We start from the raw sequence: 17,582 nt of genomic DNA, 5'->3' as shown, positions 1-17,582 counted from the left end.
ATCCAAAAGCAAGCAATAAAAATGGCTTAAGTCAACAAGGAACACATACCAAACATCGAAGGCTAGAAATAAATCAAGCATTCACTTAAGTCAATAGACAGAGAATCCTTATAACAATTTAACTATTACAAATCATAAGGCATTAGAAACAATAGCATAAGGATTCAGCAAAGAATAAGCTAGTTACCTATAAGTATAATTAATAAAGCAGGCACAGGAGGTGGAATACTCTGCAGTCAAATTCAGTTACCTGTGGATAAGGAGAGAGGTGGGGTCAATTCATTCAAGATCAGCAGAAGAAATAACTAATCAATAATAACGCAGGTCTAACGCTACAGTTTTGCACAGAAAACACATTGCACTTTGAAAACTGCACCATCCAGCCAGCTATCCAGCCAGGATATTGACACTTATACAGGAGATGCAGGCAAGTGTAGACACTATCTGTGTAGTATCTCTTCTAATCAGTTTCATATCTGATACGCCCTATCTGGATGCCATATATATTAAATGCATATTTAGATCATGGAAATTGAAGAATAGCCTTCTCTGTACCATGTATCATAGAAGAGGATATGTGCATTTCCATATATCTGTTAAAGCATGTCCACAATAGAGCATCTCGGGCTATGTAGTCGGGTTGTCCCTGACTCAGTTTGTTTAGTCTTTACTCCTCCTATGGAATGGTTGTCCTTGCACGGTTGTGATTTTGCGAGTTACGGACTGTGGCCCCTTTTTGGGACCATACATGTCTCCACTAACAGCTCTGCTAGTGTTTTTACACAGGGCTCAACTTTTACAGAAGTAGTTCCAGTCTCCAGGACCAAGATATAGAGTGTGGAGTTTCAGACTACGTATGGAACTTCTTGGTACTCTACTTGCAAAGAGGGTGCTAATGTCGGACGATGAGAGAGGTCAGTAGAATCCACAAAGGGACCAGACAACTCCTGGTCGTCTGCAGGTAAGCAGCTTGCTCCACATTGCTAGAAAAGCACGCTTGACACGGATCCCTTTACAAGGGCAACGTGCTCACATTGGGACATCGCACACATGACACAGCACCTAAGTTGAGGTACCTCTTTTCTCATCAGTGCCTGATGCATCAGGTTACGCTACTAGTTTCTATCACCCTAGGTCGGACAGACTTCATCTGTCTAGCCAAGGATTTTAAATTGTTTTGCATCTGTTCTAGATCTCCTTATGGGGTTGTATCCATTGTAGGATAGAACATAATTATCCATATTATTAGAGACTTTTCTCTTATTAGCCCATCTCTTATAAGATAGGCCTTCTCTATGGTACATAGTGTATGCATCCATGGTTTTAATTCAGCCGTTATCTTCCTTCCTGGAACTAGGCACATTGTCAAGCTTACACTGTGCGCTTTGGATCATTCCACCAGCATTCTCCCTGCTTGGGTGCATGTTGTGCAAAATGGCTGTGCCAGCCATACTAGCAAGTTCCAGTATTCTTGCTTTGTCACATCTTCTTTCAAAACAGGGGTGGGGGGGGACAAGCTTTCTCTGTCACTGATCATTGCTTCGTTTAACTGAAATAATGTGCTAGGGTGTCTACATAAGGCACCTAATGTGGCAGGGCAGTACTACGCTCTTCTCAGTGAAGTGAGCACAAGGTCTTAATTCTAGGTAGCTGCTGTTGGTTTTGTGGTCTGCTCCTTTTTCATCCAATTAAATGGAATTGGAGTTTTGTTATTATTCTGATTGATTTGTTTTGTATCTTTACACTAGGGGTCGTTCAGTGCCTTACTGAAGTACTGAATGCGTCCAGTTTTCTTTCCAGGTTTAATTCCCCTCTGGGGTGGTGTTCCAAATTTGAAGGAAAATTAAGGCTCTCTGGATTCCAGCCATTTTCTGGCTCGGAGTTGTCACCCCTGGGGGCATGTTATTTTGCTACCTTACCTTGTTATTGTTTGGCCTTTTGGTATCCTTAATCCATGTCTTCTTTCCTCTGGGGACAAGGTGTCACCATCATCAATCCTTTCATGGGTGCACAGATGACCCTATTGGTCAGGTGTCATTCTTCTTTGTATTGGTGCGCATTTGAACCCAGTTTGGGTGTTCCTAGTTGGTGTATACCAATTAGTCCATGCCCTCTCAAAGATGTCAGGGGGCACACATTTTGGGCCTCTAGTGCTTCTCCACGTCAGTTATTCCAGTGTCTCCGTTTGGCCTCGATGAGTGTGGTGCTCGGTTTTCCGGTTGTTTTTGCAAGCGACCCGTAATCATCTCCTTGATGGCTAGATCCTCTTCACCAGTTTTGTTCATATTCCTTGCATTGCTACATTTTTGTTATTGGCGTGGTTGTTGTAGCCGTGGTTGGGAGGAGTCTGATATCAGCCTTTCCTCCTTGATTGGACCGGGAGTTGGTGTCGATGGCATTTCAATCTGTTTTGTTTCGACATGGTTCGGCATTGTCGTTTCTTCCTGATCTTCAGGACTTGTCCAGGAAGTTTATTGAGTCCAGTTACCTTGGTCCTCCTATGTGAAGAACTTTCATTCTGTTGGTATATTCTATTAAATCCATGTGTTTCCTTCAAATTGGATGGGGTTGAGCTTCTAGCTTAGGTGGACCTCTAGATGGTCCTGGCTGACAGTTTCACGGTTGGTTCCTGAATTCGCTCAGTACGGTCAGAGCTTGTGGGCCTGCCCATCACTCTCCATACTTTTTCCTTAGCGATCAAGCGGTGCTTAGCTTGAAGCCGGCTTCCTTTTGTAACTGGATGGCCTTCCTCAATGGTTCATCCTTGTAGTTTCTTTTGGTCGACTGCTCCTGCATCTTCTGGATGTGGTTATGTTTTTTCTTGCATATTCGTATATAGCTTTCAGGCTATGATAAAGGGGCTGATTCAGCAAAGAAAGCACAGATGCAGACACTCACCCGGCTGCTGCAAGAATATGCTAATGAATGCATACGCACAGCAATCGCAGCAGAATAAGCAGACGCCCAGCACTACATAATACCACCCACTTCCCATTACTTGCGTCCTCTATACATGGCAAGACAGCGGATCCAGCGAGAACCATCAGACCCACACGCAGGCATAGCGAGACTTCCTGTGTGCAACTAGATCTCAGGCTGTGTCCGTCGCCACAAGAGTTTAATTATGCACGCCCCTGAAACGGTGTCCAAACGCACAGGCACGCCTGCCTGACCACTCCCATCACCACCCTTGGGGCTGCGGACTTCCTGTGTTCGCATACTCCATCGCACTGGCCGGTTCGAGCACGAGCACTGCGATGCATACGAATGTGCAGAGCAAAACCATCGAACGATTGCGTGCATCTGCATCCGTGCATTCCTTGCTGAATCAGGCAGTCTCTCCTTGGAAATCTGATAGTTTTCAGTGGGAGGCAGTCAGGCAACGTGCTTCTGCTGGTCGGCTTGCCATGTGGGTGCCCGGTGCACAGTTCATGCTTTTGTTTTGTTTTTTAACGTTGTCTCTGGCAACCCCTATTTACTGTTGGTCACAGAGTTTGAAAAGTTTCTCAGCGCCTTTCCACCCGGGAGGTCAGCTTTGGGACACCCCCATTGTGTATACTCCAGTGTCCCCTAGTGGATGAAGGAGAAAATATTCTATAGGGGACACTGAAAGCCCTCCCAGCGCTGTTCCTTGTTGCAGTGTTTCTCTGGCGAGTTTTTCAGCTGCATCTACTAATTTGTCTGCAGCGTGCCTGTATTATGTCAGTTTTGGTCTTAAGGTCCCCATACAAAATGCGATATGCACCATGCAACGCGACGGCCGACATATTGGGCGGTCCCCACACACTGAGCGATGGGGTGGCCGACTGCCCCATATGCGGAACCCCCCCCCCCCATAGCGCTGCATGGGATCGTACATCGCTCCCCCAGATCAAGTGAACATGCAGAAAGATCTGGAGGAGCAATGTACTATCCCACAGGATGCGCACTGGCCGATATCATGCCCACACACGGTACGATATAGCAGCGATATCGTTCCAATCCGTAGGATCGGCTGCTATATTGCACCATATATTGGGGCCTTTATAGACTTTTCTTAGTTTGTTCCTCCTCTTCGGTTACTCTTCTATACGTCTCCACTTGAGTTAATCTTAAACACACACGTGACCGTCATAGAATGCCTCCTTTCCAACAAATCAGTTCATCAAATTTCTGCCCTGATCAACTGCAAAGCAGGGTACACACTAAATGACGTGTGTACCCAGCGATCCGGTGGGCGACCCCCCCCTCCCCTGCAAACAGGCTGAACTATCGGGCAGCCGGAGCACTAGGCCATTATGTGCTCGAAATGTTGGCCCCTGCCACATCCCGCTGCATGGGGTCATCAGTCGCATTGTCAGGTTGAGCTGCATGTAGGGCCGACCTGATGATGTGGCTGACGACCCCACGGGAACACACTCCGCTTGATATAATGGGTACACACTAGAAGATTTTGAGGATTTGTCGTCAGTAGTGCTACATATAAACTTTAAAAAAATAAATAATTTTAAAAGGTGAGGCCAATTGCAGTCTAATCCTGTAGCCCAAAACTTGTGGGGCTGGATTAATGCTCGTTTTGCCTGTAGGTTATTCTGTAGAGCTGGTACTTTCATCAGAGTCTGTTCCCAAGTTCTTATCACCAGGAGAGTCTTTTAGAAAGAATCAGTCCCTCAACACTGACAGAACTTCAACTTTCCCAAACTCCTAAAATAGACTGGAGAAAGAATACAGAGAAGGGTAGAGAACTACTTAGTTGTTAACCTATTATGGAAAGCACTGAACTTGTAAAACCCAACTATGGAAAGCACTTCAATTAAGTTGAATTTGTTGGGTTTTACAAGTTATCTTAAAAAAAAAAACTATCCCATGTCACTTGCCTTTAGCTTTCTAGGGACTCCTGAGCTCTCTGTAATATGTATCAAAGGTAACAGTTTAATGCAAGTAGTCCTTAGGGAATGGTCAGACGGGTTCTTCAGAATGCAGCAATTTCTCACCAGGATGTCCTGAAGAGATGCCATGCACCGTGGATGAAGCAGTGTTATTGGTAAATGCTCTTCCCCCTAGGACACAGCAGCAATTCTGCTAATAAAGTGCTGCATACAGCTTTTTGACAAAATAATTACTCTGGTGTTCCCAACCACTTCATAGTTATGATGAGGAAATGTATCCTCACTTCAGAGCCCTGTGGTTTTCAGGTATGAAAATCATTAGTTTCTAAAATGTCTCTCTATGTTCTTTGTTCGTCATTTACTTTCCCACATGACTGCACATCCTTAACCACACTTCACCCCATGGACATGAAATACATTGTTAGAGTGTATTTTCCGGTGGTCTGCGCGACCTCCACTCCTCTCTGAGGGTCTAATAGTTACACAAAATCTTCTCTTCATCAATAGTGATGATTATAATTATAGGAATGACACAATATTTTCCTTTAATCTATTTTCTCTGTCTAATATTGCTACATCTGTGAACGCCTAGATTACTTTATTAATCTTCCATACAGTCTTCTTACGTATTCCGTCCTTTACCATAAAAAGCCCAGACAGAGGGCTGCCATTGTTATGCTAGACATAACAACCAAAGCACCATGTGAGCTAAACATGCAAGCTTTTACTGGGCCGAAACCACCCAAATATCCCTTGACAAATCTATCAAAGTCCCCTGATTATCTTATCCATAATGTATTATTGCATATTGATTAAACCTTGAAATCATACTCCATAAACAGGAATTGCAAGGTAATAGATGGTATACATGCGAATGATACAAAGATAGTATACGGTACATAACTCAGAAGTGATTTTCTAACTTTAATCCCAGTAATGAATTACCTCATGCAGTTGCTAAATAAACTTCAATGCAAATTCTATTTAATCTTTCACTAGTATATAACCTTGGTGTTCTGCAAATATATGTATATATGTATGTGTGTATGTAAGAAAGGTGTATGCAAGTGTTACATAATTTTGCTCTTCTCTGTGTACGTGTGTATAAAAATGTGAAGAAAGCAATAAGTACAGGCAATCAGGAGGGGGCCCCTGTGCGGATTTCATGTAAAGCCTGTTTAGCGGGATCGACCTCTCAGGACTTGGTTAAGAATAGTTTCTGTGCTGTCTGTTATAAAGAGCCACCTCACCAGTCCAACATACCAGTCCCTGTACAAGAGCCATCTTGGGTGGTCTTCCTGGTCTCAGTATATGAAGCAATTTGTGGATCTTATGGCTACTCCCATAATGCCTCCTTGTATGGGGTACCCACACCATGCTAGGATTACACCTCCTATACATCCTTCCTGGAGGGATGCTTATGCCCACTCAAATCAATGTATGGCTCAGTCAGTGGTTGCAAGCAGATTGGTAGTTACTAAGGCACCTAAACGCAAGTTGTCTTTTATCAGTCTGCTCAGCATACGGATTCAGATGCATCATCAGATGAATCAGATGATGCGCAGGGTTCTTTACCAGAGTCTAGCTTGGGAGAGAAGGACCATCTGTTCTCAGTAGATGTTCCTTCTTTAGTGAGGGCAATTAAATCAATCCTAGATATTTTAGGATAATGAACCAGCTCCTAGTAAGAAGGCTCCAGTGTTTAAACACCAGAAGGTGGTCAAAACTGAGTTTCCTAAATCTGAGAAACCCAAATAAATGGTTTTATGTGCATAAAAGATTAACATAGTTGTATCCTTTCCCAGCTTCTGAATGTACTAAGTGGGAGGTGCCTCCTACTGTGGATGCTCATGTGACGCACTTAAGTCAGAAATGCTACATTGCCTAGTCCATCAGCATCTTCTCTTAAGGATTCTACATATAGAAAACTTGAAACATGTCTTAAGGCAATATTTTCATCATCAGGAGCCGCTACTCGTCCAGCTATGGCTGGAGCCTAGGATGCAAAGCTGTTGAGGAATGGACAGTGGCATTTGAGGACTCTCTACCAGATGCTACCAGAGAACAGATGAAGTAGAGCGGTGATAGATGCTGGAAGCATCAGTAGCGGCGCGCAAGGTCCTTTAGTTAAGATCCTGGAAAACTGATACATGATCAAAGAAAGCTCTGGAAACTACCTTTTTATGGAAATATACTTTTTGGAGCAGAGTTAGATAAACTCTGCAGGTCTGCCATATACACCTACATTGAAGTCTAGCAAGTATTCTTTTCATCCTCAGGGACGAGCAAAGGAACAGTCTTCCTCCAGGCAGTCTAGTTTTCACAGGACAACCAGGCGACAAAACAAAGCTCTGCGCCGACCAGACGTCCAGCTTCTAAGCCAGACAACAAACCATCGGCCTGATAGGGCAGGCCTCCACCTGGTGGATCCCAGGGTTGGGGGCAGACTTCTTCAGTTTGCGGATTGCTGGCATCAAACAGATGCCTGGTTCCAAGCAGTGGTCTCTCAGGGGTATGCTCTCACTTTCCGGAGGCATCCTCCCCAGAAGTTTGTTTTTGCACAATTCCTCCATCAGGAGGCCATTCTTTCCCTGCTGCAGGCAGGGGTAATTATACTGGTTTCTGTGTTACAACAAGGAAGGGGTTATTATTCCAATCCATTTTTGGTTCAGAAACCAAAATGGGTCTCATCACCCTATTCTAGAGCTAAAAACCCTCAACAAATGTCAGTGTACCCAAGTTCCGTATGGAAACACTCCAGTCAATTATTTTGGTAATGAAACCTGGGGATTTTATGGTTTCCCTGGATATTCAGGATGCGTTATCTGCATGTTCCCATTATGCCATCCCACCAACAATTTCTACGGTACCAATTCCAGGCGCTGTCCTTTGGCCTATCAACAGCCCCTCGGGTATTTACCAAGATAATGGCAGTCATGATGGCCTCTCTAAGGCGTCAGGGAGTCAGAATACTACCATATTTTGAGGACCTTCCAATATTGGCACAAACTCCAGTTGTTTTACAACACAATATGCAGCTGACCATAGTCTGCCTACAGAAGCATGGCTGGATCATCCATTGGAGGAAATCCTCTCTTTCTCCAACACAGAGGATGGTAGATCTGAGAACATTTCTAGACTCTCAGACAGAGGAAAAGATTTTCTACCAGAGGAAAAGATTGCGGCCCTATCATTGAGAGTACGCAAGCAAAGAGTATCAATTCTATCAACGATGCAGGTCCTGGGATAAATGGTATACGCCTTCGACATTGTGGGGTCTGCTCCGTTCCATTCCAGGCCTCTCCAAAAAAAATGGATTCTCTCCAAGTGGGACAGACAGTATTATCTATCTAATAAGGTCCAAGAGGATCCTTCTCACTCTAGAAGTTCATCACTCACTCCTGCAGTGGCTGAAAAAGGACCATCTGGACAATGGGTGCCCATTCTGGAGAGCAGTGACAGGTCATCGCATCTTTCAGGGAAGATGGACAAATCAAGAAATTACTCTGCCAATAAACATTCTGGAACTGCAAGCAGTATACAAAGCACTTATGGCACAGGACCTGCTCCAGGGCAGGCCAGTCCAGATCCAGTCCGATAACGCAACTACAGTGGCCTATCTCAACCACTAGGGAGGCACAATAAGTTATGCAGCCATGAAAGAGGTGACAAAGGTTTTGATTTGGGCAGAACGTCATCTTCCAGCCATCTCGGCAATATTCATACCGAGTACTCAATTGGGAAGCAGACTTCCTATGTCGCCAGGACATACAACGCCAGAGAGTGGTATCCATCCGGGAGTGTTTCAGCTCCTGGTAAACAAATGGGGTCTACCAGAAATAGATCTCATGGCATCACGTCACAACCACAAGATCTCCAGGTATGGGTCAAGGTCCAGAGACCCATCAGCAGCATTCGTGGACGCACTGGCAGCAAGATGGGACTTATCTCTTTCCTCAAATTTCCCTCCTCCCAAGAGTGCTCAGGAAATTCAAGCAGGAAGGCAGAACAGTAATACTGGTGGCTCCGGCTTGGCCCAGGCGTAATTTTTTTCACCGACATACAGAATCTATCCATAGACAGTCCATATCCTCTTCCTCTATGGCAGGATCTGCTAAAGGATTTCCAGGGTACTGGCTTTTCTCCAGTAAGGTCTGGACCTGGCCACTTTGAGAGTACAGTTTCTGCACTAGCAGTGTGGTTCCTAGAGGAAGAATGCCTCATTACCAGAGGTTAGAATTTTTTTTAATCAAAAGGAGTTCTGAGAGTTCAGCCTCCGTTTGTCCCACCAGTAGCACTGTGGGATTTGTCTTTGGTCCTTAAGGGCTACAAGCTTCCCTATTTCAACCTCTGGACTCTATAGACTTGAAATGGTTGACAACGAAGACACTTTCTCCTCGCTGTCTCTTTTGCACACAGAGGCTCTGATTTGTCAGCACTGGTCGCTCCCCATTATTGATTTTTTTCTAGGATAGAGCTGTTCTACATACAAGAGAGTTACCTTCCTAAGGTAGTGTCCCATTTCCATGCGAATTAAGAAATTGTAGTTCCAGCTTCTCAGGTTCCAGATATTTCTGTAAAGTGAAGCCTCCCCGGATGTAGTCCGTGCTCTCCATATTTATGTGGAGCGCACAAACTGTTAGAAAATCTGATGCCTTTTTTGTATTATATGGTTTTCACAAATGAGGATGGCCGGCTAACAGTCATGCGTAGCCATCTCACCAGAGTCTGCTTATCTCTCTGGTGTACTCACAAGCGAATCCTTCTGTCCCAAGCACGGTGACAGCACATTCTACTCGGTCTGTAGGGCCATCGTGGGCATTTAGTCATGGTGCCTCTGATGAACAGTTGTGTAAGGCAGCCACGTGGTCTTCTGTCCACACTGCTTTAGGACATCCCCATGGTATCCCTATGGACCCAGAAGAAGAAAATTAGAGTTATGGTAGACTTGCCTTGATAACTCCTTTTCTTCAAGGTCCATAGGGTCCACAGGGCACCCACCCTGACGCACCTGGCTGCAATGGGTACATTTTCTTTTCTTTCTGTCATGGATTCCCTCTTCTTGTGCGAGAGGGTTTCTGGTGTACAATTGCTTTTCCTTCTCCTGCTTTGAGGCTTGTTAACAAAACTGAAGGCTTGTGGTTATGGGTGGGGTATATATGGAGGACCACAGGCATCCTGGGAGCTGAAAGCTCTAACTGTTTGGTGCCTGGATCTCTCCAACCATATTATCTCCATGGTACCCCTGTGGACCTCAAAGAAGAGGAGTTAGAGTTATGGTAGACTTACCTTGATAATTGTTCACAAACACCGCTCAGTGAAGGCGATTTGAACGGCTACTGCAGAGACTATAGCTTCTGCTCAAAACCCTACATATGCTACTTAGTTTGGATAAACATAAGGCATTTGACACTGTAGCCTGGCCCCATTTGTTTAAGATGTTGGAGTGCTGATATTTCGATGATAATTTTAATAGACTCATGCAATACTTCAACTCGGCTCCTACATAATCTTTATTGGTCAATGGCATGAGGGGGGAACCTCTCGCAATGTAACACTGTACTCATAAGTTAAACAGAAACTCCCAATACTTCAGCGATTTCACTATCCCGGCTCCAGTTATACCAGCACGTGGTATGAAAATCCTTTAAATGTGCACTAATTATCTGAATACTGTGCAGCCACTCTTCTCCAATTTTATAAGGAGATAAAGACACTGCTTGACAATTTGTTTCCATTTAAATTAAGACTTACTATTCTGGATACTCTCTGCTTATGCGCCATATATAATTTTTTTATCTTGAGGGACAGTGTCTCCTAGTTTTTATGTATAATAAATTACATGTTTTTCAAATATATTTCTGAAAAACGCACTCATTGTGCATTATCATTTGCACATGTCACTTACTAATTTTTAATATATTTATCAACAGATTACCCAGTATATTTTTCGCAACATGTAAACAAGGTGTACTCATATTGTCAACGATTATTTCTACTAAAAGCAATTGTAGACATGCAATGTTTTTTTTATATTGAGCTCTAACACCATGGCACTGGCTGGTCCAGGGGAGTCATTTCTATATTTTGTGATGTAAAATAAAGTGCCTGTTTTTTGCATTCTTGATGTAATGGTGTCAAGCTAGATGACACAGGTTTAGAAGTGTACTGCAAATACAATTAAGACAATCTCTTGCCAGGTGCCTATGTATGAAGTCAGAAGTGTTTAAGACCACAACACTCTCTTGTATCATGACAAGTAGACCCAAATAGTCTGAATAAACTTAAATTGTGCTTTTTTTTTTTTTTTTGTTTAAATTACCAACGAAAGGGTATTACAAAATCTCCATTACAGCACTCCAATGGTACAGAATGGCAAGGGATGGGAGAAGCACTAAGTTAGGAGGGGACCTAAAGAGGTAATTACTTATGCCTATGTAAAGAAATGTCCTGAATCAACTTTGTACACAGAGTTTCTAGCTTGTTAATACATAACCTATTTAAAAGAAAATGGCTATACCTCTACGCATCATGTACATGAAGTTGACACTGCTTTGTAGTAGGATAGTGTGATGGGCTATACTATTTCATACTATCATAACACTACTGTTTCTATTTGAATACATATTTCATTGCATTTGATACTTGAAACCGTACATTTGAAAAACGGTCAGGAGACTTCATACATTACAAGCACACAGAGTTTGGACTGGATGAGAAAAACTCATCAGCTAAAAGCTTAGTCCAGAGGTTCCCAAAGTCCGCCATTACACTCCACGTTTTAGGGATATCCAAGCCTGAGTCCAGATGGTTAAATCAAATGGACTGAGGTACTGATTAAGTCACCTGTGCTCAAGCATGGATATCCCTAAAACGTTGACTGTAATGGCGGACTTTGGGAACCTCTGGCTTAGTCTATTGTAGAATCATTCCAATCTTGTGAACCTTGGTTTATCATTTATACACTAAAAATGACTTGTGTAAATAATAATATACATTATTCCGAGACTCAGCTCGTTTGTGATCGTATCGTCTAAGTCTCAATTAAGAATTAAAACTTTAGTTGTGTTTTTTTTTGGTTGACATGTCTTTAATTTTTCATTAGCTATAACAGAACAACTAAAAAGAGCTCACAACCTGCAACCAGTGGTGCAAAATCATAAGGTCACAATTTGTTGCAGTGAGTGGCCATCTAGTGGTGAGAGGCAGAACTGGAGTAATGGGAGATTAGTCTGGAAAGAGATAAAGGACACAGATAGATGTCTTCTCCATATACGTTCCTTTAATTATGTAGGAAAACGAGCCTTAACAATAACCTTTTTTTATTATATTAAATACCTGCCAATCAAGACAGACCAGTCATCAACATACTCCTCAAATAAACAGAAAAAGACCACCAATTACAGATGAAGAATTATATTTCTATCACCCCTAACAATGTTTATTCAATTCATTTGCAAGCTGTCCATCTTTTAATATATAGAAAAAGAAAGGCCATTTTCATAGTGAATAAGTTTGGTCACTGGGTTACTTTCAGTGTGCGCGCCAAGATTCAGATTAAAAGCTAATTTAAACAACCATTACTTGTTACAGCTGTCCTTGCTGAAGAAAACAAAACTGCATGGAGCAAGAAAAATTATACTGACTTCAGCACATAATACAGGTTGTACCCAAGAAAAATGTACCGGTGTATATGAATAAGCCATTTAGCAAGACATAAGGCCACTACGTGCAGCCTGTATGCAATACAGCATTGAGTCAACCTATGTTCAGTTATCCGCGAGGACCTGTTCTGGCTGTGCCCATCTCTGGGTACTACATTATGCTTATTTTTATTTGCTATATGAGGTGTCTTACTAGTCATATTTCACTCATCAAATCTATCCCCAAATGCTAAAAAGAGCAATGATATTCCTGAGAATAAGAAAAATTGAACTGCACAATCATGAAGAGTCAGCACTGTTCATTTGAAAAGAAGTATTATGCAGTGAAATGCACTCTCGTCTTGTGTGTGGAGTAAACAAATTTCATATGGGAACAAAAACACAAAGCCATTGTTTATTTGCACGCTTTTGTTTGATTTAATCCCTGACACTGTACAAAAGTCATGGAATTGTACATTTGTGCAAAGGTGAAACTGCCTATTTACATAACAGCATAAGGCACTTTTATAGAAATGTTGAGATAAAAGAAGTACATACAGGTTATCCTTTGCTAGGTTTGCTTTTGACAAAATTGCTGTGGAGCATAAACCCGTTAAGAAATGTACAAGTTCAATATTATGGAACATAATGAATTCAAGGAGCACTGGGCTAAAATAATAATTAGTCAGCCTTCATAAGTAGCTGAAAAGTGCATATAACCATCATTTGGTATATTAGAGCAGAATACATTATCTTTTGGATGACATTAGTTTAAGATTTATACACAAAATAGCTTAATTTGAAAAGTTTTAACATGGTATATAAAATTAGTATGAAAGGAAACAATGGAAAACAAAATGTAGTAGCGTGCACATATTTGCCTGTATACAGACAGCACATTAGATTTTGCAATATAGGCACCGTCAGTAACGTGTGTTTAGGCAATATGAGACACGTTATCAAATCTATTCTATACTACGGAGAACGTTGCACTTTTTGCATTTGTAACTATAGCAAGTTCTAGAAATATAAGAAAAAAAAAAAAAAGCCAAAAAATCCTGAACATCTAGAAGGAAACTCTAAACCCAAAATAAAGTTGTTGTTTTTTTTATTTAAGAGCTACAAAAATCAGTCACATGTATGCATTTTTAATGTGTGGAGGCCATACTCCATTCTCTACTATATGCAGCTGTGCATGTCTCTTTAGAATACGGTCCCAACATGACAGAAGTCTTGTGCACGTCAATGGCGTTAGAGAGGTGCCGCCATTCTGAGGGAATTTCAAGGCTATAAATATGGACTGAATTGATCCCAGGTAATCAACAGGACAGAAAATAATTGAGACAATGTTATGGTGAGGATCGGAGATCTTTTTCTGACCTGTAGCACAATTCTCTTCTGTTGGCTGTTGTGCATCATCTTTCTCCAAGACAGCATAAAATGTAGAGAACAACTCTACATTTTATGTGTAGTCTGCAGTCCTTATGGGGTTTGTTTTGTGCACTTTTTGGAGATGAGATGACACAACCCATGTCCTCTATTTATGAGTTTCTTGGGTTGCAATAAAATGACTGAACCGGTGTGCTACTATGCACAGGTTGCTGCACAGAGGCATGCCATAGAATGACCAACACCCACATATGAGAAACATTCACCCACTCCTTCAGTAGTAACTGTCCCCCCCCTTCCCTCACCTGCAGAAACATCTCTGAGTATTTAGCGAATGGGTCTTTTCAATTGATCTCTCGGTGTTCAAAGGCAGAGCTGGTTGTAGAATATTTTTTTTTTAACCTCAATCTAATTGAACTAAATTTAACTAGTGGAGTGAAAATTATTAGTTTTACAGAGTATCAGTTCTACTAGAAGTTCCAACAACTGCTAGACCTGGCTAGTAAATTACAATTAACAGCATAACACAAAACAGAGCTTTGGTATACTCCCCCCCCCAAAAAAAGTCAAATACAGATTTACATATATTTTAACTCTGTGCAACTCAATTTGCACACTTTGGTGATATCGCTAATTTAAGAGGTTACAAGCGAAAATCCTATATAATGAATGGGGCGGAATTAGAACTGCACTTCAGTTCTGTGGAAAGATGGACAGCCATCTTCTGCATCCAAGCTACTACCATCAATGTCAGCTCTGTGGAAAGATGGACAGCCATCTTCTGCATCCAAGCTACTACCATCAATGTCATTTTAGCAATTAATTTGTAGCTCCCCAATAGGGTTTTATTACTGCAATGGAATACAAAATGTAATTTAAGAAAATATTTTAAATATTATGAAAATCACCTACAAACCAAAGGTTATATACCCCATACCTAAAGATACATCATAATAAATCAGCACCGAGTAGGGAGCTCACAACTTGCAAATAGAACATTAGAATGATCACTGCAGCTGTATTAAGTACAACATTTTTGCCAATAACCTGAAAATTTGTTTCTATTTTCTCCATCTACACAGCGAACCATGGTGCACAGGTCACAAGAAACCAGGTAATATATGGATCACGTGGCTATTGATTGCACTGCATATAATGGGGGACATTCTGAAAAGTGTTTACATTTAACTATAAATACTATACCTCATAGAAACCATCATCTGCTGTGTGTTCATTTTCTTAACTGTACTAAAAAATAAAGACTGATTGGTTACTATGGCTAGCCCCTTTATTATACGGTTACTTGTGGAATAGTTTTCTCTCTGGTACAATTGCTCTTGCATGGGCAACTCTGCCCGTGTGGCCTGCATGAGGAGACTGAATCTGAGATTACTTGGTTAGACAGGTGGGTGGCAAACTGCATCACTCTGGGTCCAGTTTGTAAAGGCAGCGGATAACACATGCTGACAGATCACGGTCATCGGCCAGACAGACAGTATTTTTAGGGCTATTTTATTAATATTCTTTTAAAAACTAAAAGGAACTGAATTTGCTATAAGTGAGAGCATCTTAAATTACCGTGGAGCAGATGCAAAAGAAATGTCACTACAAAGAAAGGGTTTGCATTGCCGGTATAAGGTGTGGGCCCAAACATTGTGTAACACAATGAGCACTGGGGATGCACAAACCTATGTCTCTACATTTGCTAGAAAGTAGGAATACAGATGAGTACCATTGCATCAGGATAGGTTTCCTCTTTATTTGGTCCACAAATATTCTATTCCTCCAGAGTCCAGTGTATGCCCATTTTACAGGACAATCTCCCCCTCCTGGTGATAAACGGTGATGCCATTGGAAAGGTAACATTCATAGAAAGAAAAAAAAAATCCTGTTTTACGCAAAGATATTTGTGACAAACTCCAGGAACCTTTTCCCATATTGGTCAGGATGAACAGTAGAAATCTCAGCTCCAGCCTGGAAAAAAGGGTTTTGGTTTTATATAAAAATAAAGTTTGTGTATATAATAAAGATCACAAATAGGAATGTGTTACTATAGAGGTCTATTTCTTTGAAAGTAATTTGCATACTAAACAGAAAATCCTGATGTAAAAAAAAAAAAAAAAAAAAAAAGGAACAAAAAGATTTAAATTCCATTCACACAAAGTTCACAAAACAAATCGATAAGTCTCACAGAAGGGATGTAAAATAAACCTAAAGATAAAACCCAATCTACAGCGTTTAGGATTATTTAACTATATCAGTGTGTATATTCTTGACGAAACCTGAAGTGCCCACGACTGAGACATTACAGAGGGGATAGGAGAACACTTACCCCATGCTTCACTGTTTTAGCGGCATGAGCAGCTTTCTTCTTTGCATCATACGGTGTTAAAATGTCAATCAGTCCCATGAAATAAACCTCCTTCTGTGGAGCACCTGTATGATGAGACAGCAGTCCAATAAACAGGAGCGCACATACATGCGAAAAGGAACATATTCGGGCTAATGGTGTGATAAGTTTTCATCCACAAAAAACTGAGGTTTATTGGAAAGCCTATGTAATTTTAGCAACTACCATGGGGTGAACCTAGGACTTTGCTCAGGACTCAAACATTTTACAAGCAGCCACTAGCTCAGCCATAGTATGTTGCCCCTAGTAGTCACAATCTGTATATACTGAATATATTATACATACGTACACACATATTATATATATATATTGCTTAGTCCCTTTGTCCAAAACACACTTTGAATTTGAACCTCTCACAGACTAATTACGATATTAATTATTCTTTTGTGATTGATTTCAATCAATACATTACAGAATTTGCAACAAAACTATTAAATTTGATTAAAAAAAAAAAAAAAAAAAAAAAAACACAAGAAGTGCTCTGGTATAGCTAAACTGAACATGTCAAAAAATAAACAAACAACTACCAGAACACAGAGCCAGCACAGTGACCCGGGTAAAGCTGGATAGGAGTGACAGTCGCTGGCTGCTGTTTTCACACACTACTGCTTGTCTGTGCTCTCACAATGACCCGGCGCCCTAGCCATGTGCGGACACTGTTTACGTTCTGTTCAGTTCAGCTCCTGATTGGCCGCCTGGCCTAGCCATTACATAAATGAGGGAGGGCGTGCTGGCAGCACAACACGTGAGACTGCTGCCGTAGGGGGTGCTCTTCCCTCACCTACTTTCTCCAACACGTCAATTCCAGGCTCGCAAATCCCAGCCAATCAGCTCCAGGTTTGAGTCTTGAAAGCAACGTGCATTATCATTTGCATCTATAGGGGCTCAGCTACCACCTGGAAATGGTCCATTTTGTTTCAGAGTCCATGGCCAAATATATCATCGCACGTACAAACTGGCGAAATGTTACAATAAAAAAAATCCCCAAACACGATAAAAAAGGGCGTGGCTTAGCTGGGTTTTTTTCACACACACACATCTATTACACAATTTCGTCGTATTAACAAATGATCTAGCCATTATCTAGCAAAGCATTTTTTGTACACGTTCTGGGTTCAAATTGGTGAAACGGTCGCCACGGGCATAGTAGTTCCAAAATAAAATGTAACTTGGTGATTTCATAAATTATTACCTAATAAAATAAGCTTTTTAGGTGTTTTGTCTAAAATTATAGCCTTATGACCCTATATGAAAATATGTTTGGATAATGTA

At 41.5% G+C, this 17,582-nt stretch overlaps 1 protein-coding gene across 1 annotated transcript in view; it reads right to left on the bottom strand.

The window, feature by feature from the left end:
- Window positions 1-12,265: 12,265 nt before the first annotated feature.
- PIP4K2C (phosphatidylinositol-5-phosphate 4-kinase type 2 gamma) overlaps window positions 12,266-17,582 on the bottom strand; it is a 42,326-nt gene continuing 37,009 nt past the window's right edge. Inside the window, exons 9-10 of the mRNA XM_088465905.1 lie at window positions 16,233-16,336; window positions 12,266-15,874 (exon numbers count right to left, since the gene is read on the bottom strand). Coding sequence (XP_088322031.1) covers window positions 15,794-15,874; window positions 16,233-16,336 — 185 coding nt within the window. The 3' untranslated portion in view covers window positions 12,266-15,793. The remainder of the gene's footprint in view (window positions 15,875-16,232; window positions 16,337-17,582) is intronic.

This window comes from Taudactylus pleione, unplaced genomic scaffold (assembly GCF_031769625.1).
Source record: "Taudactylus pleione unplaced genomic scaffold, aTauple2 ptg000065l, whole genome shotgun sequence".
Lineage (NCBI taxonomy): Eukaryota > Metazoa > Chordata > Amphibia > Anura > Myobatrachidae > Taudactylus > Taudactylus pleione.
Note: the sequence above shows the minus strand (reverse complement) of the source record. Positions and strands in the feature narration are given on the sequence as shown.